The sequence below is a fragment of the Lodderomyces elongisporus genome, chromosome 1 (genome assembly GCF_030384665.1).
Source record: "Lodderomyces elongisporus chromosome 1, complete sequence".
NCBI lineage: Eukaryota > Fungi > Ascomycota > Pichiomycetes > Serinales > Debaryomycetaceae > Lodderomyces > Lodderomyces elongisporus.
Genome location: NC_083673.1, coordinates 906,225 through 932,651, shown reverse-complemented (window position 1 = coordinate 932,651; position 26,427 = coordinate 906,225). Strand labels below are relative to the sequence as shown.

General features: G+C 38.6%; 11 protein-coding genes across 11 annotated transcripts; 7 read left to right on the top strand and 4 right to left on the bottom strand. All coding sequences in view use genetic code 12, as the record gives it.

Moving 5' to 3' along the window:
- Positions 1-688: 688 nt before the first annotated feature.
- CPP1 (tyrosine/serine/threonine protein phosphatase) lies at positions 689-2,875 on the top strand (the record flags this gene model as incomplete). The annotated part of the gene is made up of 1 exon (XM_001527772.2): positions 689-2,875. One exon carries the CDS (start codon positions 689-691, stop codon positions 2,873-2,875), a length of 2,187 nt encoding a protein of 728 aa, XP_001527822.2.
- A 1,265-nt stretch (positions 2,876-4,140) lies between these two features.
- On the bottom strand, positions 4,141-4,814 carry PVL30_000334 (uncharacterized protein; the record flags this gene model as incomplete). Its single annotated transcript, XM_061119162.1, has 2 exons — positions 4,141-4,409; positions 4,643-4,814. 2 exons carry the CDS (start codon positions 4,812-4,814, stop codon positions 4,141-4,143), a joined length of 441 nt encoding a protein of 146 aa, XP_060975145.1.
- A 964-nt stretch (positions 4,815-5,778) lies between these two features.
- On the top strand, positions 5,779-6,156 carry PVL30_000333 (uncharacterized protein; the record flags this gene model as incomplete). The annotated part of the gene is made up of 1 exon (XM_001523319.2): positions 5,779-6,156. The coding sequence occupies one exon, from the start codon at positions 5,779-5,781 to the stop codon at positions 6,154-6,156; it is 378 nt and encodes a 125-aa protein (XP_001523369.2).
- A 977-nt stretch (positions 6,157-7,133) lies between these two features.
- Positions 7,134-11,936, top strand: PVL30_000332 (uncharacterized protein; the record flags this gene model as incomplete). Its single annotated transcript, XM_001527771.2, has 1 exon — positions 7,134-11,936. One exon carries the CDS (start codon positions 7,134-7,136, stop codon positions 11,934-11,936), a length of 4,803 nt encoding a protein of 1,600 aa, XP_001527821.2.
- A 317-nt stretch (positions 11,937-12,253) lies between these two features.
- Positions 12,254-13,213, top strand: PVL30_000331 (uncharacterized protein; the record flags this gene model as incomplete). Its single annotated transcript, XM_001527770.2, has 2 exons — positions 12,254-12,270; positions 12,355-13,213. 2 exons carry the CDS (start codon positions 12,254-12,256, stop codon positions 13,211-13,213), a joined length of 876 nt encoding a protein of 291 aa, XP_001527820.2.
- A 218-nt stretch (positions 13,214-13,431) lies between these two features.
- On the top strand, positions 13,432-14,670 carry COG5 (Conserved oligomeric Golgi complex subunit; the record flags this gene model as incomplete). The annotated part of the gene is made up of 1 exon (XM_001527769.1): positions 13,432-14,670. The coding sequence occupies one exon, from the start codon at positions 13,432-13,434 to the stop codon at positions 14,668-14,670; it is 1,239 nt and encodes a 412-aa protein (XP_001527819.2).
- A 256-nt stretch (positions 14,671-14,926) lies between these two features.
- SEC24 (COPII subunit) lies at positions 14,927-17,821 on the bottom strand (the record flags this gene model as incomplete). The annotated part of the gene is made up of 1 exon (XM_001527768.2): positions 14,927-17,821. The coding sequence occupies one exon, from the start codon at positions 17,819-17,821 to the stop codon at positions 14,927-14,929; it is 2,895 nt and encodes a 964-aa protein (XP_001527818.2).
- A 647-nt stretch (positions 17,822-18,468) lies between these two features.
- Positions 18,469-19,395, top strand: YMC1 (carrier protein ymc1; the record flags this gene model as incomplete). The annotated part of the gene is made up of 1 exon (XM_001527767.1): positions 18,469-19,395. The coding sequence occupies one exon, from the start codon at positions 18,469-18,471 to the stop codon at positions 19,393-19,395; it is 927 nt and encodes a 308-aa protein (XP_001527817.2).
- Positions 19,396-19,534: 139 nt separating this feature from the next.
- On the bottom strand, positions 19,535-21,457 carry PVL30_000327 (uncharacterized protein; the record flags this gene model as incomplete). Its single annotated transcript, XM_001527766.2, has 1 exon — positions 19,535-21,457. One exon carries the CDS (start codon positions 21,455-21,457, stop codon positions 19,535-19,537), a length of 1,923 nt encoding a protein of 640 aa, XP_001527816.2.
- A 1,132-nt stretch (positions 21,458-22,589) lies between these two features.
- On the bottom strand, positions 22,590-23,942 carry PVL30_000326 (uncharacterized protein; the record flags this gene model as incomplete). The annotated part of the gene is made up of 1 exon (XM_001527765.2): positions 22,590-23,942. The coding sequence occupies one exon, from the start codon at positions 23,940-23,942 to the stop codon at positions 22,590-22,592; it is 1,353 nt and encodes a 450-aa protein (XP_001527815.2).
- A 1,210-nt stretch (positions 23,943-25,152) lies between these two features.
- On the top strand, positions 25,153-26,214 carry PVL30_000325 (uncharacterized protein; the record flags this gene model as incomplete). Its single annotated transcript, XM_001527764.2, has 1 exon — positions 25,153-26,214. One exon carries the CDS (start codon positions 25,153-25,155, stop codon positions 26,212-26,214), a length of 1,062 nt encoding a protein of 353 aa, XP_001527814.2.
- Positions 26,215-26,427: the final 213 nt, after the last annotated feature.

Below are 26,427 nucleotides of genomic sequence, written 5' to 3'. Positions count from 1 at the left end.
CCTTTACCATTAAACTTCAAAGCAGCTGCTAAAGAAATATCCTTTTTTTTTGAATCCCAATCTGTTTCTTAGGTTGTTTTAATTTTTATTTTTATTTATTTATTTATACATTACTTCTTTTCAATTTAGTTGTCATTTCATTAGAAAGTTCAGCAAGGGTAACAAGCAAAAGAAGACATAACGACACCATCATCTTCTACAACCAGTGAATCCAACATCCTATACAACCTATTTTCACTGGGTTTTCCACATATACCAACCAGCCAACCAACCAACCATATCTTGTTGTTTTCTTTGTTGTTTTTTTGTTATTTATTTGGATTTACCTCATTTCGTATTACTTTTTTGCTTTGGCACATCCACAAACTCGTCAAGCATCAAGACACATACAAAACGCCAATCCATACACATTAACATTCAAAACAATTACTAGCAAAGTGAAGTCCTCAGTTTCTTATTTTATTTTATAATTTTTTTGTCTCCCACACCAGTTCAACCCAGTTAGCACTTTTTTTTGTTTGCAATTTCAATTGAACCTAGCCCAACTCCCTTGCAATCCAAACCTACTGACAAAACAAATAAAAAAAAAGACCATATACCCACCCTTCTTCACTCCTATTGTTCCTACTTCAAGCACTCGCCTTCTCCCCCCTCCCCCTCCACTTTTTTACATTCCCCATTTACTTGCATGTCGAGTCCCTTTGTCTCAAGTTTCCAGCCCATCACAGGTCCATTTAACTCCATTTCAAATAGATACTGCGAAGAGTTTAAGTCAAACAATCAACACCAGAAACAAATATTGAAGCCAAACTTGAGTGTGCCAGCAGCAACAAAAACAGAGAGGAACCCTCTTTGCAAAAGTACCGGTGAACATTCAATGATGAGCGTGGATGGCCTTGTACACGAGTCTGCAACAACAGCTCCAGGCCAAAGCAAAGCACCAACTTTAAAAAAGCAATCATTAAACCTGCCTAGGTTACACAGTCCACATCGCCCTCAACACAATCTAAGGCGATACAGCTTTGAAGATTCCCAATCTGAATTTGGAGATGCACTAGAAGAAGAAGAGGAAGAAGAAAAAGAAGAAAAAGAAGAAAAGGTGAATGAGAGTAACGAACAACATCAAGATGAGCAGAATAAAGAAAATGCTTCAGACAGCTTGACTAGATCTCCTCCACCATTCCCAGCTTCGCAAGTAAATACACCAGATTACCATCTTCAAACTTCACTTGGCCAGATAAATGATGGTAGTAATAAACATTATAACATAAACAATAACAGCAACAACATAAACAACATGAACAACATGAACAATACACAAACTGCAACAACAGCAGCAGCAGCAGCAGCAGCAGCAGCAACACCTACATCTTCATTTCCACGACCTCCAACCAATATTCTTTCACACGGCTACCAATCATCAATCTCATCAGTATCCTCAAATGGATCCAGCCACTCATCACCCGGCCTACTAAACTATTCACCAAAACACTCTAGAAAATTCAATTCTTTCCATTTAAACAGAAACACAAAGAACTTGTCATTGAATCTAAATTCACACGATGCTAGTCGAGGATCTTCTTTAGATGCTTCCATATCATCAAGTCTCAAAAGACCACATTTCCAAAATAACGGAACAAACATGCTCTATACTGAAGACGCATTGCATACACCATCAGTAACACAAACACCTCCTAACCCACCTGCAATTGCCCAATTCCAATCATTATCAAATAGCGAAGAGCGTATTCGAACACGCAAATTCAAATTCCCCATGCCCCCTACGACAGAAAATGAGAATGATCAAATCTCATCCACGAGCAGTATACGCGACGGTTCCAATTTGTTTGCAAATGAGCATACATTGCCATCTAACTTTTTTCCAGACATGCAAGCACCCACGAATCTAAATCTTAATACAAATACAAATGCAAATGCAAATCTAAATACAAGCAAACACCCACACATGCAAACACTCCCTCAACCGCCGCCACCACCGCCATTTGCCCTTCATTCCAAATCATCGCCACTCTCAACACCTCCAATGTTGCAAAGTCCCACTCAGGCACATCACAATGCAACACCAACTAAGTTACTGCAGAATATCAAGAAAATGTCAATTGAATCGCCATTGGAGACAAACTTTAGCAAAGAAATTACACAGTCGACGCATTCACTGCAACTGCAACTGCAACTGCATCTGCAACAACTGTTTCTGCTGCCGATGCCGATGATGCACACGCCACAAAATATAACGTACAAATTTAAATCTATGATACCCGAGGAGTTGCAAGAATCGTCTGCAATCAATGCTTATCCCAAGGGCCCGAGAAACGTACTCAACGATTTGATTTTCCTCTACTCAGACCCCATCAACAAGATTGATCTCAATGATTATAACCTTGTAATTAATGTTGCTAAAGAATGCAAGAATTTATCGAGTACCTACCACAATCAACATTTGGGTGAACGAGAATATATCCACGTCCCATGGTCACACACCTCAAATATTTCTAAGGATTTGTCTTCAATCACGGAAAAGATTGACGAGTTCTACAGCAAGGGGTTAAAAGTCCTTGTGCACTGTCAATGCGGGGTTTCGAGGAGCGCTTGCGTCATTGTTGCATTCTACATGATGAAATTTGGAATGGGTGTTAATGAAGCTTATGAAATGTTGAAGAATGGCAACACCGAAAGAGTCATTAGCAAGGATATTGAACAAAAAGAGTTGGTGGTGGTGGTGGACAAGTGCGATCGGATATGTCCCAATATGAGTCTCATTTTTGAATTGATGGAGTTTGGAGATAAGCTTAATAAATTGGAGTTTAGCACTTCGCAATTATTGATTATGTCGCCGCTGCAGATCAACTTGTGAGAAATGTCATCGATCAGTCGAGATTCAAGCTAATTTAAAACAAAACGAAAAATGAAAATTAAAAATAAAACAGTAGTAATAAACAATAATGATACCCAGAATAAATGAACAAATAAACAAAGAACGTAAAGAGGAAGAAAAAAAGGAAAAGAAAAAGAAAAAGTAACCAGTCTACTGTAATTCCAACCTCTTTTTTTTACACTTTGTGAGTCCTAAGTAAAAACGAAAAAAAAAAAATTGATTTAAATGAAAAGAACAATTTCAGAAAAAGCAACCATTATCAAAAAAATACAACGAAGAAATACCACACTAAATATGACAAAGAGAGGAAGCGAAACAACAATTGTCCTTATTCCTAGTTCTCGTGGCTGCAAATACCTTTGGTCCCTTACCTGTGAATACTTTAGAGTAGGGTATTTGGTAATCTGGACACAGACACGACTTTTTTCAAAATGTTTAATGTGTAATATTTTGCTGGGAGTTAAAGATGGAAGAAGGGAAAAAAAAGCAAAGCAGAGATTTTGGTTGTCATAGCCAGAAAAAATATATGTATATAATGAGGGAGGAAGAGAGAGAGAGAAAGAGAGAAGGAGAAAAAGAGAGAAACAAAGAAACAAAGAAAGAAAGACTAGAAACTGATTGTTCGCATGTTTTCGCCTTTCGTTATACACAAGCAGTTGCTACCTTGTCTTATATAGGAGTGGAACAACGTAATTCTCATGTATTATGCTATATTATACGACTTACTAACCCTCCTTCTACAAGTACGTGAGAGGTGAAAACTTTTCCTATTCGGTTGGCATATTTATACCTTTTATCGCTCACGTGGTAGCGGTATATTACCAACACTCCCTTGGCGTAGTTTGTTATAGAAGTTTCTTATCATAATGGACTACGTCCTCATTGTCTTTGATGCATGCAAACATAAATATGGAATTCGAATAGTTCCTTTTTAAGATAGAAGTCAAAAGCGGTAACCATCTCTGTTTCTTGCAGAGCTAGTCATCATTAAAAAACATCTCCTAATTCGTTGAACAGGAATACTGAATATATGGATTACAACCTCGTTTACTTTTCTGTTCCCGAAGAAAGTAGGCCCCGAAACGATACATTGATGTCATTGTCAAAAGATAAGTTATGTTGACACGGAATCGATAGGAATATCGTTCAAGTGGGAAGGATAATCTTCAACTGTATGGAATTTCCTTGATGTTTAATCACGTACTCTCGGATAAGGAGTTAAAACTAAGGTGTCTCGACACATTTTATGTGTTCTTGTAAAATATGAAGGTGATTCCTTCAGGTGTGGTGTTGGGCGAAGATTGAGGTTGTGTTACGTATTGGTCTTTTGTATTGGACACTGTAACATCAGGGCCTGTCAACGCCGTGGGGTCTTCCGTGGGCACCTTCGTCCCAGGAATAGCATTGCTAGGGTGCTCGCCTGCAATGCCTCTCAAAACAGAGGTTGGGGTCTTCCGTGGGCACCTTCGTCCCAGGAATAGCATTGAAGATAATGAGTCTTCAATGCCTCTCGCTAGAGGTCGCGGTCTTCCTGTATTTCTCGCAGCCCAGGAATGGGATTATTATGAGGAAGCTGCTTTCCTCATGAGACTCAGTATGAATGAGTTCTCGGTTTGTTTAAGAACTTGATGACGGTAGGTTCTAGCTCTCTTCGCTATCCATTGCCCATGTTTGATAGATTCTTACTTTAAGTTAGCATCAGATGGATTCTAAGACACGCTCCCAATTCAGATCATCCTCATGTACAGTAATGAGTCTTTAACACGCCCAGTACTTTAACACCATACACCTCTGCTTCGATATAGCTACACTCTCCCTTGAATCTCATCACATCGCTGTTATGCTGCTGGTGAAATTCTTTGGTTGCATGGAGAAGTGAATAAGGTTTAGGCGTTCTTATTAAAGATGAACAACGCATGATATTGAAAAGGGGTAAGGGATGTCTTTATTGCTGAAATGTTTACTTTCAAGCATTCATTCCTTCTTCACTCAATCATTACGTTTTCCGGGATGTGCGCACGTGGTATAATCTCTTCTCCTTAGCTATTCAGCTTAGCTCAAACTCGACTCTTCCACTACTGTCTCCCTTGACACTTGTCTTGGCAGTGATTAGCTAGAGGCAAGAGTCTCCCTTATAGTGGTAGTGGAGTGTGACAGGCTGAAAGTAGCGAGTGTAATTGGCTATCTGATAAGCATTATCTTCGGACGGAAAGCATTGTCGAGAATGTAAAAACCTATCCGCATCTCGATCATTTGGGCATCTCATGGCGTATCTCCCTTGATTAAAATGACGACTAAAATAGTGGCGTGTTTCGTTATCAAAGGAACGAAATCGTCAAACTATCTTTGCGCTGACTTTAATCCCTAAGAAAAGAGTGCAAATTGAGATGTGATGGTTTTGTTGGGCGAAGTAACGTAAATGATAAACCGGTAAGAACATGGTCTCTCGTTAACTTCACGAACAATAAGAAATGGATGTTAGCCAAAGGAAGAACATCATGTTGATTTGTATCATTCTGTACTTTCCTTGGTTCTAACGTTAATTGGTTTCCATTGGCATTATCGCCTCAGGAATAATATGTAAGAATGGGGAGGTTTTAAGTTACCCCATTACCTCGCATTGAGGATTTTGGTTTTGGTTGTAGCTTAGCTTTTTAGCTACATTTGATGTGCCGGAATTCTGATGAGGGTTAATACCAAATATTTAAAATTCTGAGTTTTCAAATATGGCTAATTCTTCATTCAAATATCACTATCATAATAGTAGAAGGAAAAAACTCCCTTGAATGTCCAGCGATGTCTGTTTTCAAGCATACTGTGCTTGAGCAGTTTGTATTCGGTGGTGATTGTGTTGGTTGAGCAGGTATGGTTATGTCAATTTAATGGAAGATGTAATCACTGAGAAGCGTTTGCTCAACTCCCGTCTAATATACAGCAATATTGGCACTATCGACACTGTTGGCACTGTTGGCGCTATTGACACTGTTGGCACTGTTGGCGCTATTGACACTGTAGACTATACTGTCACTGTTGGCACTGTTGGCACTATTGACACTGTAGACTATACTGTCACTGTTGGCACTGTTGGCTCTACTGGCACTTTTTTCAGTGGTGACATTCTTGGGGCGTTTTGCCGTGGTGAGCTTGTCTCTCCCTTGACTCTAAAGCCATTTGTACCTTCAACATCAACTTGTCCGACCAAAAGAGGGTTTTCAGAAGTAAAACATATCCAGACAAAAACATTCAGTATATACTTCTAATCTGTTCGCATGTTTTCGCCTTTCGTTATACACAAGCAGTTGCTACCTTGTCTTATATAGGAGTGGAACAACGTAATTCTCATGTATTATGCTATATTATACGACTTACTAACCCTCCTTCTACAAGTACGTGAGAGGTGAAAACTTTTCCTATTCGGTTGGCATATTTATACCTTTTATCGCTCACGTGGTAGCGGTATATTACCAACACTGATTGTGTCCTTAAGTTAAAAGATTTAAAAAAAGGACAACACTCAGAGGTTTGAAACGTCCCAAACGAAATAACCAACAGAGAACCATAAAAAAATTTAGAAAAACACTGTATTGAGGATACACTCGTATACAAACTTGCTCTAAACAACAATATTCTACAGACAAAAGCGAGTGTTGCATTCATCTTTATTGTCCTTCCCTTCCAGCCCCATTCAGAATAGTTTAAGAAGGATATATCGTTTGAATCATAAATCAACATATTTTATTTGACAAGAAAGATCAACAGAATTATACTATAGGATTGTGATTATCCATATAAATTGTTTTTTATTTCCTTATTTCCTTATTTCCTTATTTGCACTTTTCACTTTTCACTTTTCACTTTTTACTTTTCGCTTCTTTGCTTTCATTTTTAATTCTGGTTTGGAGTTTTCTTTGAATAAACCAACAGTGAATGCACCATTGAAATCAATCAGAACCAAAAGAGAAGTGTCAAGTCATTTGCAATAATGTCATACAACAAACCTAATGGTTCAAGCCATTACACACCACGATTCAATGCATCATCGTCGTCCTCTTCATTTCGAAAAGACCCTGATCGCAAAGGAGGTGGAGGAGGAAATAATAACAGTAATGGAGGGCGGCTGTATGATTCTCGAGATAGAGATAGAGATAGAGACAGAGACAGAGACAGAGACAGAGACAGAGACAGAGACAGAGACAGAGACAGAGACCGCGATAGAGTACGCGAAAGAGATAGAGACATGATTTCATCATCATCAGCATTTCAATCCTCTTCGAAACCACCCAGGGAAAGAGACCTATATTTAGGCTCAGGGTACAAGTCGCGGTATGATCACTACTCAAAATCAAAACCCAAATCTTATTACAAGGGGAATACTGGCGGAGAACGAAAAGATAGAGGAGATAGAGGAGGCCAAAGAGGAAGTCAAAGAGAAGCAATGATTAGTGGAAGTTCATTTTCCCTGGATCGAAGAATTAGTGGTTCAGGAGGAGCAGGTGGGGGAGGTAGTGGAGCTGGAGGCGGAAGCCAGGGAGACACTTACTATGGAAATAGACGCAGGGTAGATAAGTATGCGTCCAGCTTTAGCTCGGCTGCTGTTGGAGGAAACAATAATAGTAATGCTAGTAAGAACAATACAAATACCAGCATAAGTGGTATGGGTGGCGGAACAGGACGAATAGAACGTACTGAAAAATACACATCAAGAAGCTATAATGGTAGTGGAAGTGGAAGCGGCAATGGCAATAACAATAACAATAGTAGGGATATGTTTAGTAAGCGGCTGACTACACCAGAGTACGATGGCAAAAGCAAATATGAATCAAGCATAAGGATCAACTCCAAAGATTATAAGTCGGAACCAAAGATTGAAAGCGAGAAAGAGAGAAAGCAGATTGAGGAGAAAGAGAAACTGAATGTTAGTGATTTAAAGGGAGAAAATCTTTTGTCGAAAAAGAGAAAGTCTTGGAGTGGGGACGATACAGAGCAAAAGAGCAGTATGGATAGATCACGAATATCAAAGTCTGAAGATTGTGAAGAAGAATCAATTAAGAAAAAGATGAACAATAGCAGAGACTACGTGGTTGGACAAGAAACTATTAAAAAGGAACATAAGGAGCAACCATTGTCAGACATCAAAATTAATGAACCGGTAGTTGTTTCGACTGCTACTAAAACGAAGGAAAATTTAAATTTCAGCCCAGATAATATTGAAGATAAAGCTTCTGAAAAGAAGGACAATGAATCAAATGATCCACCAGCTCCAGTAAAGAAAAGAACATCTTTTTCCGAATATATGAAATCGGCTAAAGAAAGAGCCAAGAGATTAACAGAGGAATCCAAAGAAGGCAATAAGGCAATCTTGGAAGAACAAAAACTCGATGATGAAAAACCAGCGCCTGAGAAAAGCTGTATTGACAACAAAGTCGCAGAAGAAATTAAAATTGGAAATATGGAAAAGAAATTTGAACATGTGCATGTTAAAGCTGCTGATCATGAAAAGAGTTTGAGCGAAGATAAGCACAAACAGCAATCCACGATAGGCCAAGATACTTTGATGAAGGAGAATCATGAACTGTCTATTCTGGAAAAGATCGCTGATGAAGTATCTGAAAAGACGAAGCTGAATGATGAGTTATTGGCTAAAGAACCACTCAAACTTAACAAACATGATACATTGGAATTAACAGAGGACCTGAAACCAAAGGAAAAAGACATAGTAATAAATAGTGACAAATCATCAGAAAAAGAAAAGAAATTAAACAACACCAATGATCCTTTAGCAAAGCATACACTTGGAGTGAAAAGCGAAGAAAAAGATGTTAGTGTCAATCATCATAACAACAACAACAACAACAACAACACTATCAGCACATCCACTATGAAACCATTACTAAAGGCAAATTCCGAAAATGATCATGATGGTCGTCTTGACGATGAAGTAAATGCAGAAGAGGATCTGTCTGAAGCTGAAACTGTTGTAGGATCGCCGCCTCGATTCCAGGTTTCGAGAAAACTAATGCGAAAGCGACCTCACGATAAGGAAAGATCCAAATTGAAGAGGAGAGCTGTTGCCATAAGCTCAGACGAAGAAGATGCCTTATTGGATTTGGCCACAAGTGAAAACCCATCCTCATTGCCAAAAAACCAACCGCAATTTCCTCAACAACAACCCCAACTGCCTCAACAACAACCGCAACTTCCTCAACAACAACCCCAACTGCCTCAACAACAACCGCAACAACTGCCACAACCACAACAACCACAACAAATGAAATCTGAAAAGAAACTTGTACCGGGCAAGTCTATTAAGAAAGCACCTTACAAAATTAAACGAGACTCAAGTGGAAGATCTTTACTTCAGCGAGCATGCAAAAAGGGAAATTTCGATGATGTCAAAGAATTTATCAACCGAGGCGCAAGCGCGAATGAAAAAGATTTTTGTGGCTTCACTTGTCTTCACGAAGCAGCACTCGAGGGTCATGATGAAATTGTGAAATTTCTTATCGAAAATGGTGCCGACGTTAATGCTAAAGCCGATGAAGCAGGTGACTGTGAAACTCCTTTAATTGATGCAGCCGAGAATAAACACCTTGGTACTGTAAAGATTTTATTAGAGCATGGCGCAGATCCAACGATTTTCAATATTGATGGATTCACTGCATTGACGAAAATCTATAACGAGCACGATGGCGAAGAAGGTTACGATGAGATAATCAAAGTGTTGGAGAAGGCTAATATTTCTTTAACTTCACGCCAGGTTGGTAAAAACTTGTCAAGAATAGGGTCTCCCTTACCCAATGTCGAAGTCAAAGATGATCCTAACGAAGCATATTTTGCCAATTTAATCAAACGCAAAGGCATATATAAATGGGCCGCGGAGAATCACAAGGAGTTTGTTGCTAATCATTTTGTCTCAGGAAACAGTCTTGAAGACAAACCAGACATTTTGATCATTGCTGCTAGGAACGGGCATTCAGAATTGATTGATATCATTTTGGGATTGAACCCAACACAGTACAACATTGATACCGAGAGCCCATGTGGAATCACAGCACTTTTGGCATCTATTGGTCGCGGCCATTCAGAGGTTGTCCATTCTCTTTTATCGAAAGGTGCTGACCCATTCAAGACTAGAAAGAAAGATGGCTTAAATGCATTGGAGATTGCTCAACACTCCCCTAGGTTTGATGTTGAGGAAATTGAAATGATTCAGAATTTCATGGAGAAAAAGAGCGGTACTAAAATTTTGTCAACTGTTCCATCAAGAATTGTTTCCAGGGTGACGTCCAGATCACTGTCAAAAGCACCCTCCGTACCCGTTTCTGAAGATGAGGATGATGAGGAAGAAGACGAGGAAGAGGAGGAAGAGAAGGAAAAGGAAGCGAAGGAGAGGGAGAAGAAGGATAATAACGAACAAAAGGTAGACATTCTACAAGGGTCATTAAGAACTGAGAAATCTTTAGAGTTGGAAGAATTCACAAAGTCAAAAGATCAGAAAAAGCTTAACAAGAGAATAGAAAGAAAGAATAATCATGATGGAAACAATGATTCACAAGATGATGTACAAAGCGTTGATAAAAATGACGTAATTAATGTTGATTTGAGCAAGAAGAACGCTAGTGCTAGTGAAAAAGACCTTGATGTAAATAAACAAGATCTCAAAACTAAGAATGAAAAGGGCAGCAGAACTTACGATACAATGGAAGTTGATGAGCAATATACTCAAGATGCACAAGGGAATGAGAATGATCAGGATGAAGATTTACAAGCAGAATTTAAGGATACACATGAAGAATCATCAAGGAAAAGAAAAGCTAATCATGGCTTGTCAGCTGAAGAGTCTTTTAGTTTCAAGAAAATCAAGTCTGAGAATTCTTCTAAAAACTCGGAATCGAAAGCGGTTTCATTACTGGGTTCCGCACCTGGCTCAACATCAGGAACGGCACCAGTTGTGACTTCAGCTTCAATATCATCACCTGCACCAGTTCTCTCACCCCTTCCTTTGCACAATCATGCGGTAGCCAAACTTTTTGATGATAATAAAGATCAACCGAAAACGCATACCAACGAGCGTTCTATATCTCCAAACTCTATCTTACCGGAAAAAGATGTTGGTCTCGCCAAAGAACGCTCGCCGTCGCCAGTACCTGTTATCAAGATTCTGGAGGAGCAAAAGGCCAAAAATGCTGAGGAAGCAAGAATTTGGCAGGAAAAAGCCGAGGCTAAAAAGAGAGCAAGAAGAGAGATGTTTTTAAAGTATGAAAAAGAACGTGAAATGAAGAGAAAAGAAGAGGAAGACAAAAGGCTCGAAGAAGAAAGAATTCAAGCCGAGTTAAAGAAACAAGAGGATCTTCGACAGGCATTGGAAGAAGAGGCAAGGCGCAAGGAACTTGAAGCACGCAAAACTGAGTTGAGAAAAATCAAAGCATTAGAGTACTATCCTATTGGATTAAAGCGTGTGAGGTTCAATTCCAAGCCAACTGAGTTTACAATTGCAAAGTACTTGCCATTATACATTTTTGTTATCAACGAGCATAAATTTGTGTTAGATCTCCACATCTCACTTCTCACGCTCACTCCCTTTGAAAATCTTTTAAGTTCTAGAGGCTCTGAGTCCAAGGTTTTACAAAATGAAATAGAATCAGCAGACAAATCTAAGTTGTGGAAATTGTACTATCCTTTGATCGGATTAGACACTAAGAAGCAACTGTATAATGGAACGTTGGATAGTAAACAAGAAGGAGAAAAATTATTTCAAAATTTGTCATTAAAGTTTGTCAAATACGATGATATCATGCCTGGCATTAAGGAAAAGTTTTCATTAGTTGCTGAAAAAATTGAAACTCTGACTTGCATAGAGGTTGATTTGAAATTCATGACTGGCTTTGATTATAGTGATGATTCGATAGTGAGAGACTTGCGCACTGGTAAGCTGGAGGAGTCACAACCAGCTAATTTAGGAAAATTTGTTCCACCAAGCTTGATGTATCGTAAGGATATTATAAAAACCCTTGGCTCGAGTCGCAGCCGATTGTGGTAAGCGGGTACCTCCAACAAATGGGTTGATCAGAGAGGCTTTTCATTCTATGTTATGTGTTGTTTATGTATTAATGTTGTATTATAATATATTTGTATTTATTGAGACTGGCTCTACGTTATACAATTGTATCCTAAAAATGAGGAAAAAAAAAATTAAGATTTTTCTTTGATGACTGAAACTGCATACACACAAAGGAAAAAAAAATAGGAAGGAAATCGATACAGAAAAGTTGCAAAAGTATCTCAAGATTCAAAAAAAAATATAAATAACACAGGTAGAGAAGAAGAAATAAATGATAACGACGTATACGCAACATCATGAGTCATGAGCATAAGTATGTTATAGTCTACATAAACTTTATTGTTGTTTTTATTATTTTACTTCGAATAAAGTGACTAACTTAAAGTGTTTTTTTTAGAGTACATCGGTCTGCTCTATTTAACGACAATGACAACTTCATGAGTTCAGACAATGAAGATCAACCATATATTGCGCCAAATATAGAGTTTGAATTTATTGAGGTTGATCAGGAAGACGAACAAGAACCATCACAGCAAAAGGAGACTGGAAAAGACCAGGGAGGGGAGGCAGAGGAAGCAGATCAAGAGTTTGATTTTCCATTATTTGCTAGTGCTGCTACTAGTGTCACTAATACTACTACTACTACTACAACAACAACAACAAATACTACGTGTCCTCATCTGCTAGTGGTCGAAGATAGAGGACGATCTACTATACAGAAGCCAATAGTACAAAAGATCTCATTACGTGAACATTCTGAAGAGCGCATAAACAATGAAAGACCGGAGTCTTTTTATTTTGCCAACTATACAGAACAAGAAAAGGCCCAATTCGCTACATGTGCTTTAACTGCGCAGGATATATACGATCAATTCTTCATTCGCAAGAGTAACTTTCGATGCCTCAACCTCAATGAATACAATGCCAAAGTAGAGGAAGAGAAAGCCAAGGCTAAAGCGAAAAGAAGAAACAGACCAGGAAAGAAAAAAAGAGAGAGTAAGGTACGATGTCGGGAACGTAGAGAAGAAAAAGCAAAGTTGATCAAACAAGCTGAGAAGGAACGAAAAAAGAAGGAGAAATATGAGAAATATGAAAAGTTCAAAGCAAGACGAGGTGGGTACGCTGGTGGACGAGGCGGTGGACGCGGTGGCAGAAAAGTATTCCAAAAATCGAGGGCCGGAAATGGAATCTCTAATGCTAGCGCAGGTGGTGGTCGGGATGGGAAAATAAGTAAACCAAAGTACAGAACAGAATAAATGCAAAAGCCGCACTTTTGGCTTTCTTTGATTGATGTAAAGAAATCAATAATTTTTTTTTTCCTCTTCTTCTTCTTCTTTTGTCTCTCGTGGTAAGGGTTGCGGATTTAGTGAGCACACCAAGACTTTCCATTTACAAGTGTAGAATCCTTTGTTCTTGTAAGATCTACCTTTGTTCCCTTTTTTTTCTTATTATTTTGCTCTTTTTACAATTGATCATGGTTGTCCCCACCAACTCTGCAACTAGTGCTAGCTCAGCCAATGCAGCTAATTTGACTACCACTGCTAATGAACTCGAAGATTTTGAAGCCTACCTCGAGTCTGATTTCAACGCCGTTAAATTCGCCGGTGACATTCTTTCCATCTCCAACGGTTCCGAAAACCCAGAGCTTGATCTTGCTACGCCTCTAAAGAAACTTAAATATGATTTGAATGAACTTGAGAAGCGAATGAAATCCATTTCATCGTCAAACTACGACTCTCTCATTAAGAATTTTTCTGAGATTGAACAGTATAGAAAAGTCACACAGGACCGGATCAACCCTGCTCTAAAGCAAATCAATAAACCATTTGAGAAAATCAAACATGAAGTGATTGAGCCATATGAAAAAGCTGTTAAGCTAAATAATGCATTGAAGAAAATGTGTACTACTGTGCTGTTGCTACGGAGCGTTGGTTTTTTCATTTTAATAATACAGCAACTAGAAGAAGTGCAATCAATGCTACTGAGCCTGGGTAGGGTGCAGAGTGACAGTGGAGATGTCATAAAGCTAAGTCGATTGCATAATCAATTGCAGAGTTTATATGAAGAACTGGCGAAGGAGAGTGGGAAAGACACTAGCGCTTTGAGTATAAAACTCGTACGAGATTATCGAACTACAGCAGACACTAGGAGACAAATACTCATTCAGGAGTGTTCAAACACAATAGGTACAGAGTTGGGTAAAGTTACTGGTTTGCATATCAAGAATACCAAGTTATACAACTCTTTACAAGCATTGTACATTTTAACTTCAAAAGAGTTTTTCATTGTGTTTGACAAGTCGAGTATTCAAAAACAAGTGACACTTAGCACTGGTCAACTATCCAAAGCATTGCAATCCCCTAGGAATTTTACGTCAATCTTGATGGAAACCAGGGAAAGCGCAATGGCTTATTTTGATAAATTGACAGACTTGTTGCGGAACTGGAAGTTTCATGTTCATGATGACACAGTGCCCATTACCCAAATTATACTAATGGAATTCAAAGTAGATGCTTTTTCTAAAATTTACTGGCAGCGATTGGCTCAACAATTTAAAAGAAATATAGTAGCTACAATGGCAAGAGGCGGGCCAATTTCTAAGAACTTGAAGGTATATAGTCAGGGTTTGAAAACCGCGGTTGCAGAAAAGATTACCAATGAGTTGGAGAAGACTTTGCTTTTAGATGCCTTGACCATGATTGATTATCAATAATGAATAACCAAAAGAAGCTCAATTAACGAGGAAGTAGAATGATACAACACCAGCGTAAATTGAAAAGCTGAGAGTGGAAATAAAGATAAAAAATAAAGAAAAACATATAAAGAAAAGTAATTGGAACAGAGAAATTCACAAAAATCAAAAGAATAATCTCAGATAATTTCAGACAAACTTTTAAAATCTTAAATAGTGTATATGAATCATTTGTTGTATAACTATATTACTGTACACCTTTCTGTTTTGCTAAAATTTACTGTGAAACCTTGGACTTTAACGAAGTCAAGAAATCTCTATATGATGGCTCGCTACCTGTCTTGTCCTCAACCAAGCAGCTTGATGCCCACATTCTCAAAGCCATAAGATCACGTTGTTGCGAGATTTCAATAGGTTCATTAGAAGAGGCGCCAACAACAACATATAAGTTCTTCCAAATAATAGAGTCGGGCTGCTCCCTAACTTTACCGATAATTTGGCGCACTCTGTAGTTAAATTCACTTTCCTCGATTGAATATTCTGGCAATTCGGTTTTACCGGTTGGGATCTCATACAAGTTCTCCGTGCCAAACACGTCTTGGATTAAACCAGGGACAACATTGCCCGATACCCAGAGGAACAATTCACTACCATTGTCAATGAGGTACAACCCGTAGTTCTCCCACGAAGACTTGGAGTCATTAATTGGCTCTGGTAACACAACGTCGACTTCTACACCTTGCTCGTCATTATCATCGTTTCCATCCTCTTCACTTTCTTCCTTGACACCTGGCAACCCACAAGAATCAGGCATGTTATGCAAGGAGTAAACGGTCGGATAAATAGATTTTATCAATTGAGGTATTGGCAATGATCCAAGATTGTTTAAAGCTGCAGCTCTATGGTCTGAAGGAACTCTATCGCTTCTGAATGCCAAGTTCTTGGTCAAACAGAATAATAATAATGGCAACATTCTCAAATTAGTGGAGATTTGCAATGGTGAGGCTCCAGAGACATTGCCAGCAACAAGCTCCTTCCTGTAGATATTCAAAATATCAACAACTCTTGAAATAAGGTACTCTCTGGCCTCTGGAAGTGACGAAGATAATGCCTTTTCAATAGCCTTGTGTGTGAAATAGTTTGTGATTGCTAATTGATCTGCAGATGCGTAAACATCGACAAGCTTCGACGAAGTAGGCAATGCCAAGTTCATAACTCTTATTCTTCTCTCACCAAATGATGTAGAGTGTAAGACTGCTGCTTGGAAGTATACCACTGGCTTATTGATCGTTTCTTCGATTGACATCTCAATGAGGTACGATTGATCTCTTGGGAAAGTAGGGAATGAACACAAGTCCGAGGATCTGTTGAAAAAGTTACCATAGAATGATGACATTCGGAACCCAGTTGAGCCTCTAACTCTCAACACGGCTTCTAAGGCAATGTCTTGAGATAAATGGTCGCTCACTTCCTTCGACAATTTGGCGACATCCTCGTACTTGTTGCTTGTCCAAGCAGGGTAAAAATGGGTTTGGCCTGCAGTGAATCTTGGCAAGTTGGCCAAGGTGGCAACATCTTGGTAAGCTGCTGAAGTCAAGAACAAGTCTACTGTCACTTGCGATGAATTACAGTTAACAGCAAATGACTTGTAGAAACTATCGGCAGGCGTTAATAATGCCTTAGCCTCTTTGGGCTTACCGGCAACGCTTGCTTCGTCTCTTACACTTAATTTGCCTTCACCAATGTTTGGCAAAGTAGCAGCAAAACATACCAACTTACCACCAACGTTGCTTATCAACTTGTGGCCTGCCTTCAATGCTGGACCCAAGGCAAAACCTTGATTGGCGGTGGACTCAAAGAATGAAGGGAAATCATAGAGCAATTTCTCAATTGCTTCCCTGTTCTCGTCCAAGTTGACCAACAATCCTCCTGGAGATGGCAAGAATGGCTCATCAATATCAGCTACAACCATTATCTCGGTACCATCCAAGCCTTCATTAAATCTAAAGTAGTGCAAGTTCGTGTCAACACCAATAAATGCGACCCTTGCTGTCTTGTTCTCATTTGGAATTCTGTCCAAACTCTCCAATATAGTTCTAGTGATTGTTCCTGTTAAGCCACTAGAAACGGCATGTACTGAAACATCAATGATAAAGACATAAACAATTGGTTGAGGAGCCCTGGCCATATACTCCTTTGGAGCAATAAATTCAACAACAGAGTGGTTGAGCTCAACACGGTCAAACTTGTTCTTAACTTGTCCGCTGATTTCATCATACTCGAATGCGCTAGGAATATCATTTAACAAGTTACAAAAGTTACATCTCCAACGTCTTCCATTCTCAGCCAAAGTAATGAAAGGATTGATGTAACCACGACAACGACGACATCTACTAATCACAGTATCACATGTGACTGGAACATTTTCATCCGGGATTTTCAAAGCATTATATGGCTTCACAACCAATGCCAAAGGAAGTTTTGATTTTTTCAATAGCGAAGAGTTGTTTGGCACGACATTCAAAGTAGACCTAAAATAGTCAGATGAAGCATTAGCCGTTTTGGAACCTGGAATAATAGTAGCGGTGTCGGCCAAAGTAATTGGTGGCGGCTGATATGACAATTCGGCAATAGGAGGTGGTAAGTCTCTTGACAAGTCTGTGGTATATAAAGCATTCAATTGCACACCACCTGCAAGATTACTTGCTTGTCCATATGCACCGTAAGAAGCAACTGGCTGAGCACCTGCACCAACTCCAACAGCAGGTGGAATACCGCCCATGCCTTGTCCGTAGATACCAGCTTGAGGTTGAGGTTGGTATGGATCATAGCTAAGCTGTGGGTTAACTTGAGGTGCTTGTTGTTGTTGTTGTTGTGTTTGCTGATATTGAGCCTGGGGGTATTGGGGCTGTTGAAACTGCTGCTGAGGCGTGCCAACAGCTGCACCATTACCAACGCTCATTTGCTGAAACTGGCCCAGTAATTGATCTGCGCCGTAAGCTGGTACTCCTGCTGCTGCTCCATATGCACCTTGAAATCCCGCTTGAGGTTGACCTGGCTGACCTGGTTGTTGTTGTTGTTGTTGGAATTGGCTCACGGGTGGACTAGAAATACCACTTGGCGCAGCAGCCGAGTACTGTGGTTGTGGGTATGCCCTTCTTCTGCCAGACATTTGCTACTGTGCTCTGATGTTAATTGAAGGGAGAAAGTTGGATATTGTAAATATAAGATTTAAAAGAGTGTTGACGACTACTTGATTTGTTGATCAATTTTTCAGTATGTGTTTCTAATTCTCTCTCTCAGACATTGACGCACACTCTCGCATTCTCTCGCACTTTCTCGCTTTGTTGTTTAGTTGTTTTACGTGGCACCTAACTTTACTCTACTCTACTCCACACGCAGCGTGGCAGTGTCATAAAAAAATTAACTTTCTTTATATAACGATAATGTCGCGACAATAACAATGCCATCCACTTTCATTTCATTTTATATTTTTGTCTTTTTTTTTTAATATTTATTATTCTTCTTCAATAAAAGCTATATATATATATATATATATATATATATACATATGTGAACATAAAATTACGCCAGCAACTATCTTCACGTGACTATGGCTAATCCTTAGCTTAGTCACTACGTGATTGCAAATTATTCATTACCAACAGGGAAGACTGCAGCTTGTACCAATATTTTGTTTTTTGTTTTTTGTTTTTTGTTTTTTGTTTTTTCTTTTCTTTCTCTTCATTCTGTAAACGCTCGTCTTTAACTTCCTTCCTTTCGATTTATTGAAACATTTACCTATTCAGTACTACAGCAATGGCTGATCCAGCAGAGATTACAGAATACGAGACATCTGACTTGTCCAAAAACACCAATATTGTCGATAATTCCCTCTCCCGAAAGCTTAAAGACGTGGCTGCGGGATTTGTCGGTGGAGCAACTCAGGTACTTATTGGTCAACCTGCAGACCTCGTCAAGATTCGACTTCAAACTACGTCGGCAACCTCTTCAATTCAAGTCATAAAAAATGTCGTGAAAAATGAGGGCCTTTTGGCGTTTTACAAGGGCACGTTACCTCCATTATTTGGTGTTGGAGTGTGCGTTTCGCTACAATTCTACGGGTTCCACGAAACAAAGAGACAGATTTTGCAATACACTGGTCAAAAACAGTTGGATCTTTGGCCACAGACATATATTGCAGGAGCAATGGCTGGTGTAGTCAATTCTCCAGTCACTTCTCCGGTAGAGCAATTGAGGATTCTTAGCCAATCGTCGAGTGGGAAGCTGATATCTATGAGCTCGACTGTCAAGGACATATTTGCCAAGCAAGGCCTCAGAGGTATTTATCGTGGATTTGACATTACATTACTTCGTGAATTTCAAGCATATGGAGTTTGGTTTTTGACGTACGAGACATTGATCAAACAAATTACCAACTACCATGGCTACAAAAGTAGAGATCAAATCAGCACACCCGAACTATTGGCAAGTGGTGCTTTGGCAGGTAATGCTCTTTGGTTGAGTTCATACCCACTTGATGTGATAAAATCAAATGTGCAAAGTGATGGGTGGGGTGTAAATAGTAAATTTGGTGGAAGCTCAATCAAGGCGGCAAAATACATCTTGGCCAATCATGGTTTCGTTGGATTTTGGCGTGGTATTGTGCCATGTTTGTTAAGAGCCGTTCCTTGTAGTGCAGGTACATTTGCAAGCGTTGAATTGGCTTTGCGTCTAATGGGTTAAAATTAAATAAACAAAACGAAGGAAAAAAAAAAAAGAGAAAGAAGCAAAATAAATACACGTAGTGGTCTATATATACTACCTTTTTTTTGGTCAGTGAATTAGCTGACTCGGTTCACAAGTTGCTGGATAGGAAGTCAATTCACTGTTTTATTGATGCGGTTCGTTCTTTCTGAACAAAACTGTTCTTTCTGTGCAAATCTCCAAAACTGTTTTGACGCGCATTTTGAAATTGCTGAGGGCTTGGTGGCGCAAGCACAAAACTCGATACTGAATTGCTTCGCGACAATGGAGGTGCCTCAGTCTTTGAGTTCAATCCAAGCATATGTTTCACTATGATGAGCATAATCAACCCGATTGTCAAGATTGAACCAGCAACTATAAAGACAATCCCTGGACGATGCAATTTGCTCAAAGCGAATTTATATACGGAAAGATAAAATATAGGTGTCACTAATGCAAACAAATTTCGAAGTAAAGAAGTTGCACCAAATAGCTCGCCAATTTTTGCTTCTGGGTAAAATTTGACTATTGACGAATTGATTGCAGGTCCAATTAAGGAACCAAATCCACATATAACGGTACATCCAAAAAAAACCATTGTAGTGGGAGCCAAGCTATAACCGATCAATCCCAAGATCTCGCAAACTAATCCTAGCGATAGCATTGAAAAATCAACCATATCGATTCTCTTTTTAAAGACTCTGAATCCAAAACCGTGTTGAAGGATTTTGTGATTGATAACCGGTGATAGTACAATCAACACCACGGCTTTACTTGCACATGCAACAGCGAGGAATTGGCCCAAGTTACTCTGATCCCAGTTGTAGCTGTAAATACCGTATAGAATCATAATCTCGCCAAACGAAATGGCCATCGTGGACATGAGACATTCTATGGAGACCAATACAATAATGGCAAATCTATCGCGTTTGATAGTATTAATATTTGATGCATTAACGAGTTCTCTCGGAATAATGAGCAACCTCAATGGCTTAAGAAAGTTTAATTGATCCATAACCAGCATCATGTTCCATTTAGGTTCAACAACAGTAACTGCCTCAGTATTGATATTCGACAAACTGACTCGGCTCAGTGATTGCGAAAGCGATCTTGATTTCTTTCGTGCCTTTTCCGATCTAGATTCGGGAAGTATGAAAATCGCCACCAACAAATCTACAAGAATCAACAAAATCTCAAGCTTCAAAGGAATAAACTCTTGACTTGCAATATCAATGTTTGCATAGTATTTCTGAGATATCGAGATCACAACATTACCGGCAAGAGGACCAACACTCAATCCAACAAACATTGCAGCGAGACTGAGTCCCAATGAGTAGATTCTTTGATGTGGTTCGACCACATCTGAAATATAGCAGTTATTCAACGCTATCAAGGACATGATACCACCACACAAATTTGTGGCTATTTCGCACGCAATCATTGGGTAAAACTGTAAGCTGTCAAAATTGTACATAATCAAAAACTTCAGTGCTTTACCAATGAGAAAACTTGCAATCAAGGCAACAACAAACACTTTTCTTCCATAAATATCACTCATTGGAGCTATTTTTCCTGATGAGATAAGCGTGATGATTGCTCCGGAAATGCTGTATCCCAATTGCAAGTCCGACATGAGCACTTGGGCGGAGTCTCTAGTACATCTCTCGGCGCCCAAGGCATTGCATGCAAGCTTCAAGGTGACTAGTTGTCTAGTTGACTCGGCACTCGAAGAGGCAAAGGCCAAAAGAAACGTGATTGATGCAATCATCAACACACTAGGTCTCTTGAACCAATGTGTCGCCTTGTTGAGAAGTCGTTGCTCCCGCAACCATATGACATCCTCATTGTGCTCATCTTCATCATATTCTTCGTCATTTTCAACGATCGCTTCATACACATCATTAGCAGCTTCTTCTAAATCATTGAGGGGTGGCTGATTGGCACGAGATCTATAACTGTCATTGCGACTGGATGGCTGTTGTTCATCATTGTCCGAATGTTTGAGTGGTAACAATGGATCAATCTCTGCTGTGGATTCATTTGTAATGCCTTGCAAAGACATTGTCAAAACCGTCTATTTGAAGCGCTTGACTTTGAGAAAAAAAAAAGGAATATATGCAAAAAATTAAGAATAGTTAGAAGAAAGAAAAGCGAAAAAATAATTGGTAATGAGGTTGGATAAAAAGAATGTGGCTTTCTTTTGTATTTATTTAAAGAAAAAAATTGATCAAGTCTGCTTTCTGTGAGGACAGAACCATATGGAATGGGGGAACACTAAGTAAAATTGTTTCAAGATATGGCAAACACCGGTGGTAATTCTGTATGTATGTAACTATGTATGTGTCTATATATTTCTTTCTCTCTTTCTCTCTCTTCCCCCTACTACACACTCATCTTCCTTTATATTTACATTTCAATACTCTCCATCATTGCTATCACTGATAAAATAAGTTGCTGATTTTGTGTGTCTCTTATTGTGTATATGTGCTTGCTGTTTGTGTCACAAATAAAAACACAGAGGAAAAAAAAAAGGAAATAAAAAAAGAAAAGAAGCAAAAAGGAGTGGCAGTGGTTACGGAATTTTGGAGCCGTTTGTATACTATCAGAACAATACAAAGCCACTCTTTGAAGGATAAAAAACAGGCTAAGGAAGAAAAAAAAAAGAGGAGGGGAGGAAGGGGCTAAAGGAGGTGGAGTCTTTTGAACACCACAGTAATCATTAATTTAGAATATGTGTTATAACAAAGACAGAAATCTAAGGGAAAAAAGAAAGTGAAGGATCAAAATTTTAATTCTTAATTGCATTACTACGGTTCTCAGGAGTATCGTCAAAAAAAAAAAAAAAATCGGGTAAGTCAATATCCGAGAGGGATTTAAAATATCCCGAGGTAGAGGTAAAAGGAAGAAATGTACAACTTTGAATCAATGGTTCTTATGCATAGCTCGATGATAAGAAAGTGAAGAATAACAGCCAATTAAGCTCGACTTAATATTCTAAGTTTACCTGGTTTCAATTTATTAGTCAAACTTCCAGCCCTTTACCCCCCCCCTCCCTCACCCCCTCGACTTTTATTTCATTTCTTTACTTCTCGATCCAACCTACGTTTAACTTTTTACTTTGTTCAAAATAAGAGCTTTAGTATTGATAATGTCATTGCCTTGGTACTCTAATCTATCGAACTTACTATAATATACTATGCTTTATGCAATGCAGGAGAATGATGCACTAAGTACTCTTCATGTGCAGTTTTGGAAGATATTGCAGAGTTTATATAATCAACTCTTACCTGGCTCAACTCCTTCATTGTGAATTCAAGATCTGCATCCTTTGCTTGGATCAAAAACTTTTCAAGGTCATTGATAAATGCATAGCACAACCCTCTATCGGATAATTCCAATGATTCTATTTTGTATTTCGTAGCTATTTTGCATAGTTGTGGACTATCTGATACTCGAGCGATTCTCAAAAACGCTGTTTGTAGTTTGTTCAACTCATCTTTGTGTTTACCCATAATAGTCTCTGCGACAAGTTTACGTCGGTGCATTGGTGTTGATTCCCAAATTGCAAAGCTTGTCTTGCAATCGTTTATACTTTCAATGTAATGTGTTTCGTCAAATTGTTTAAGGTACTGTAATGTAAATCTCCAAACTGTTCTTTCATAATTTCTAGGCAATTTCTTTTCCTTTATCAATGCCAAGTATGTTTCAATGTGAACCCTCAAATCATTCAAAATCGAAACTGGTTGTTTTAGCAGTTGATATTTCCGAAGCATCAAAATCCTAAACTTGACCACATTTAACCCTTTTAAAAATGGGATATTCTCGGGACGAGTAACATCAATGGGCAATTTTGACAAATTTATCAAATGAGGGTTTAATACAATATCACCAAGTACACGCAAGTTTAAACGTTCATGATGAATAAACAACTCAAGCAAGTCAATCAATGCTTTTTCACTCTGGATCTCCTTTATGTATAAACTCAATTTTTTGGGGTCTTTCTCATTTAACAATTTTGCTGCGTCAATTTCTGCGCCGACTCCAGAGACAAAGTCGAGTGTCAGAATGATGCCACGTAAAAGATGTCGCACGTCCGTCTTTCCTTCAAAGGCTGCTATTGGTGATGTTGTTAGTGTTGATGGTGCTTTCTTTGTAGCTCTTTGTTGAAATTGCTCAACTGCAGAACCTTTTGTGAATGCTTTGAATAACGATGGCTTGTATACAGACTGAGCATGGTTGATTGAGTTTGAGTTTGAGGCTAAGGCCATGGTCGTGCTTGTGGTTGTGGCCGAGGAGGTAGTCATAGACATATCTGTGTTATCTTTTCTGTGAAGTAAGTTTAAAGCTGCTGCCAATGACTCAGTCTCGTGTTGATGTATACCTCTACCGTGTCTCGTGTTTTTGCTTTTGATTTTATTTTTGTTCTTGCCCGGTGTCAGTGGGTGAGTAACTTTTGCTCTATCATCGCTCCAGAGATATCTAGTTATGAATCTCAAAGTAGACAGCGAAATGGGTACAGTGGTCTTGGTAGGTTGTCGTGTTAGCATCTTGGTCGTTGTCTTTAGATTGTAGATGTTATATATGCTTATCTATGGAAGAAAAAAAGAAAAGGCTCCTATCTCTTGTTAATCATTAAATATGGAAAAGACGAAGATGGAGCATGCGCATGAGCATGAGCAGGAGCAGGAAGGAGGTGTGGGAGGTGTAGGAGGTGTTTTGGGCTGTTGTAAGAAGGTCATGCAATTTGGTGAAGTTTGCACGACTTTTGTCTGCCCTCGTGTGCTGAACACTACATACATGTATATATATTTAAATATGTATATGATAATATTCATATACACATATCTGTGTGTAACTACAATCAAGGTAAAGAGCTCCTTGTTATATAACAAGCATAATTTTTCAAACGGTGTGAATGTAATAGCTTTTTCTTAAAATTAACTTAGTGTAATGAGATAATATACTAGTTGAGTCCGACTCAATGGTTGGCAAGAGGTGGGATATAAGATATAGTTTACTTTTGGAATATTTGCAACTCATAAAATGATTTGGGGAGAAGAAATATAAAGAAATTAAATTTGATTTTTCAACCAAAAAATGAGGAAAAAAGAAAAAAAGTAGGTTTGGGACTGAAGTGGGAACAAACGTGTAAGCAGTTTGAATATTGTGGAAATAATGCAGACATGTTAAGCTAAAGCTATTCTCTTGTTGAAATATAGAGTGTCTGATCTGGAATGATATGGAAAGACACATTGGAAGAAAACTTACATTGGATTAGTCTTTCTTTTGCTTTCTCTATTTACTCTCCACGTTTTATTTTTTACTATTGGGTTCGTGCTCCTCATAGTCTTTGTTACACTCCCCCGCCCCCAACCTCGCCAGTATTTGCCATTTTCGTTTCGCTACACGCACACACACACACGCGCGCGCGCTATCTTTCTCACTCTCAAGCACAGCATTAATTCGTACTCCGCGAAATTCCTTCCCCCCTCCCCACCTATCACCAAAATTATGTACCAAACATAACTGTGTTTTCAATATTTCAATTTTTCAGTATCAACTAATTGCGATATAAGTTGATATATATATATACATATATACATATATCTACGAGACCACATACATTCCCTAAATCATCTCATTTTTCACATTCTTTTATTTTAACTCACTTTTTTTTCGTTTTTTGCAAAAAAAAAATTAAAAGGTATCCACGTCGGTAAAGCTCCCGTTTATTATCAATTCTAGTGGTGTGTTGCAATGAAAGTTATTAGCGATAAAGCAGTCACCCAATTTTTAAACAAGTCACTCACTAAATCCACATTACTCAATGAGTTTGTGCCTACTTTGTTCAATGGTCTCAAGACATACTCACAGGATCCAGACCATATAGTGCCACCACGAATTGCACAACAATCAAACAACACTGAATCAGATACTACCCATGTTTACATGCCATGTATATCACCTGAGGAAGTTGGTATAAAAGTTATTAGTGGTGGTCAAGGAAACAACTCCAAAGGGTTGGGTTTTGTTGGATGTGTATTGGTAATGGATGAAGTGACTGGTGAGCTTAGAGCCGTGTTAAATGCAAATACACTAACTGCGTTTAGAACCGCATTGGCTAGTATATTGGGTTTGGTCAAAATAATTAGTCTTGACGAACAGTCTGAAATATTGCCTGAATTGACAGTATTTGGCGTGGGGTTGCAAGCTTATTGGCATGTCAAGTTGGCGCTTTCGCTATACGGGGACAAGATAAAGGTTGTCAATATCCTTAACCGATCTTTGGAAAATGCAGTGAAACTAAAAGAAAAATTTGAGAAAGAGGTTGACAATGTAGTGTTTAATGCATTTCTGTATCAAAGCAGTAAACAAGACGACTTTGTTAATCATATAAGGAACAGCTCAATTATATTTGGATGCACGCCAGCGACATCACCCATCATTAAGACAAGTTATATAAATCAAGACCCACAATGGCCCGTGTTTATTTCGTTGATTGGCTCGTATAAGCCGCATATGATTGAACTAGACTTGGGATTGGTTAAGCTGTTTAAAGACAAAGGTGTCAAGATAATTGTGGATTCCAAGGAGCATACATTACACGAGGCAGGAGAATTGATACAAGCAAATTATGTTCCTGATGATTTGGTTGAAATACATGAACTATACAATGAGCACATACCAAAGGTTACTGAAACTACATCCAACATCACTGTGCAGAAAATAGTTGGATTGTCAATTATGGATCTAGCAATGGCGAAATTAGTGTGCAACAAAATCAGTGATGAAAATGTGGTGGTTGTGCAAGACTTTTGAAGTGGAAAATAATATCAAGCAATAAATAAAATAAAATTAAAATTAAAATTAAAATAGAATAAAGAAATGAGCATTTGTTGTTGTTTTTTTTTGTTACTCTTTTTGTTTTTCACTTTTTTCTTTTATTATTCCCATTTGCATTTAACTCTAATGGCCCTATAGACTCCATGTGTGATAAAGGAATCCAACTTTTAATGTACATTTGGAGACGGA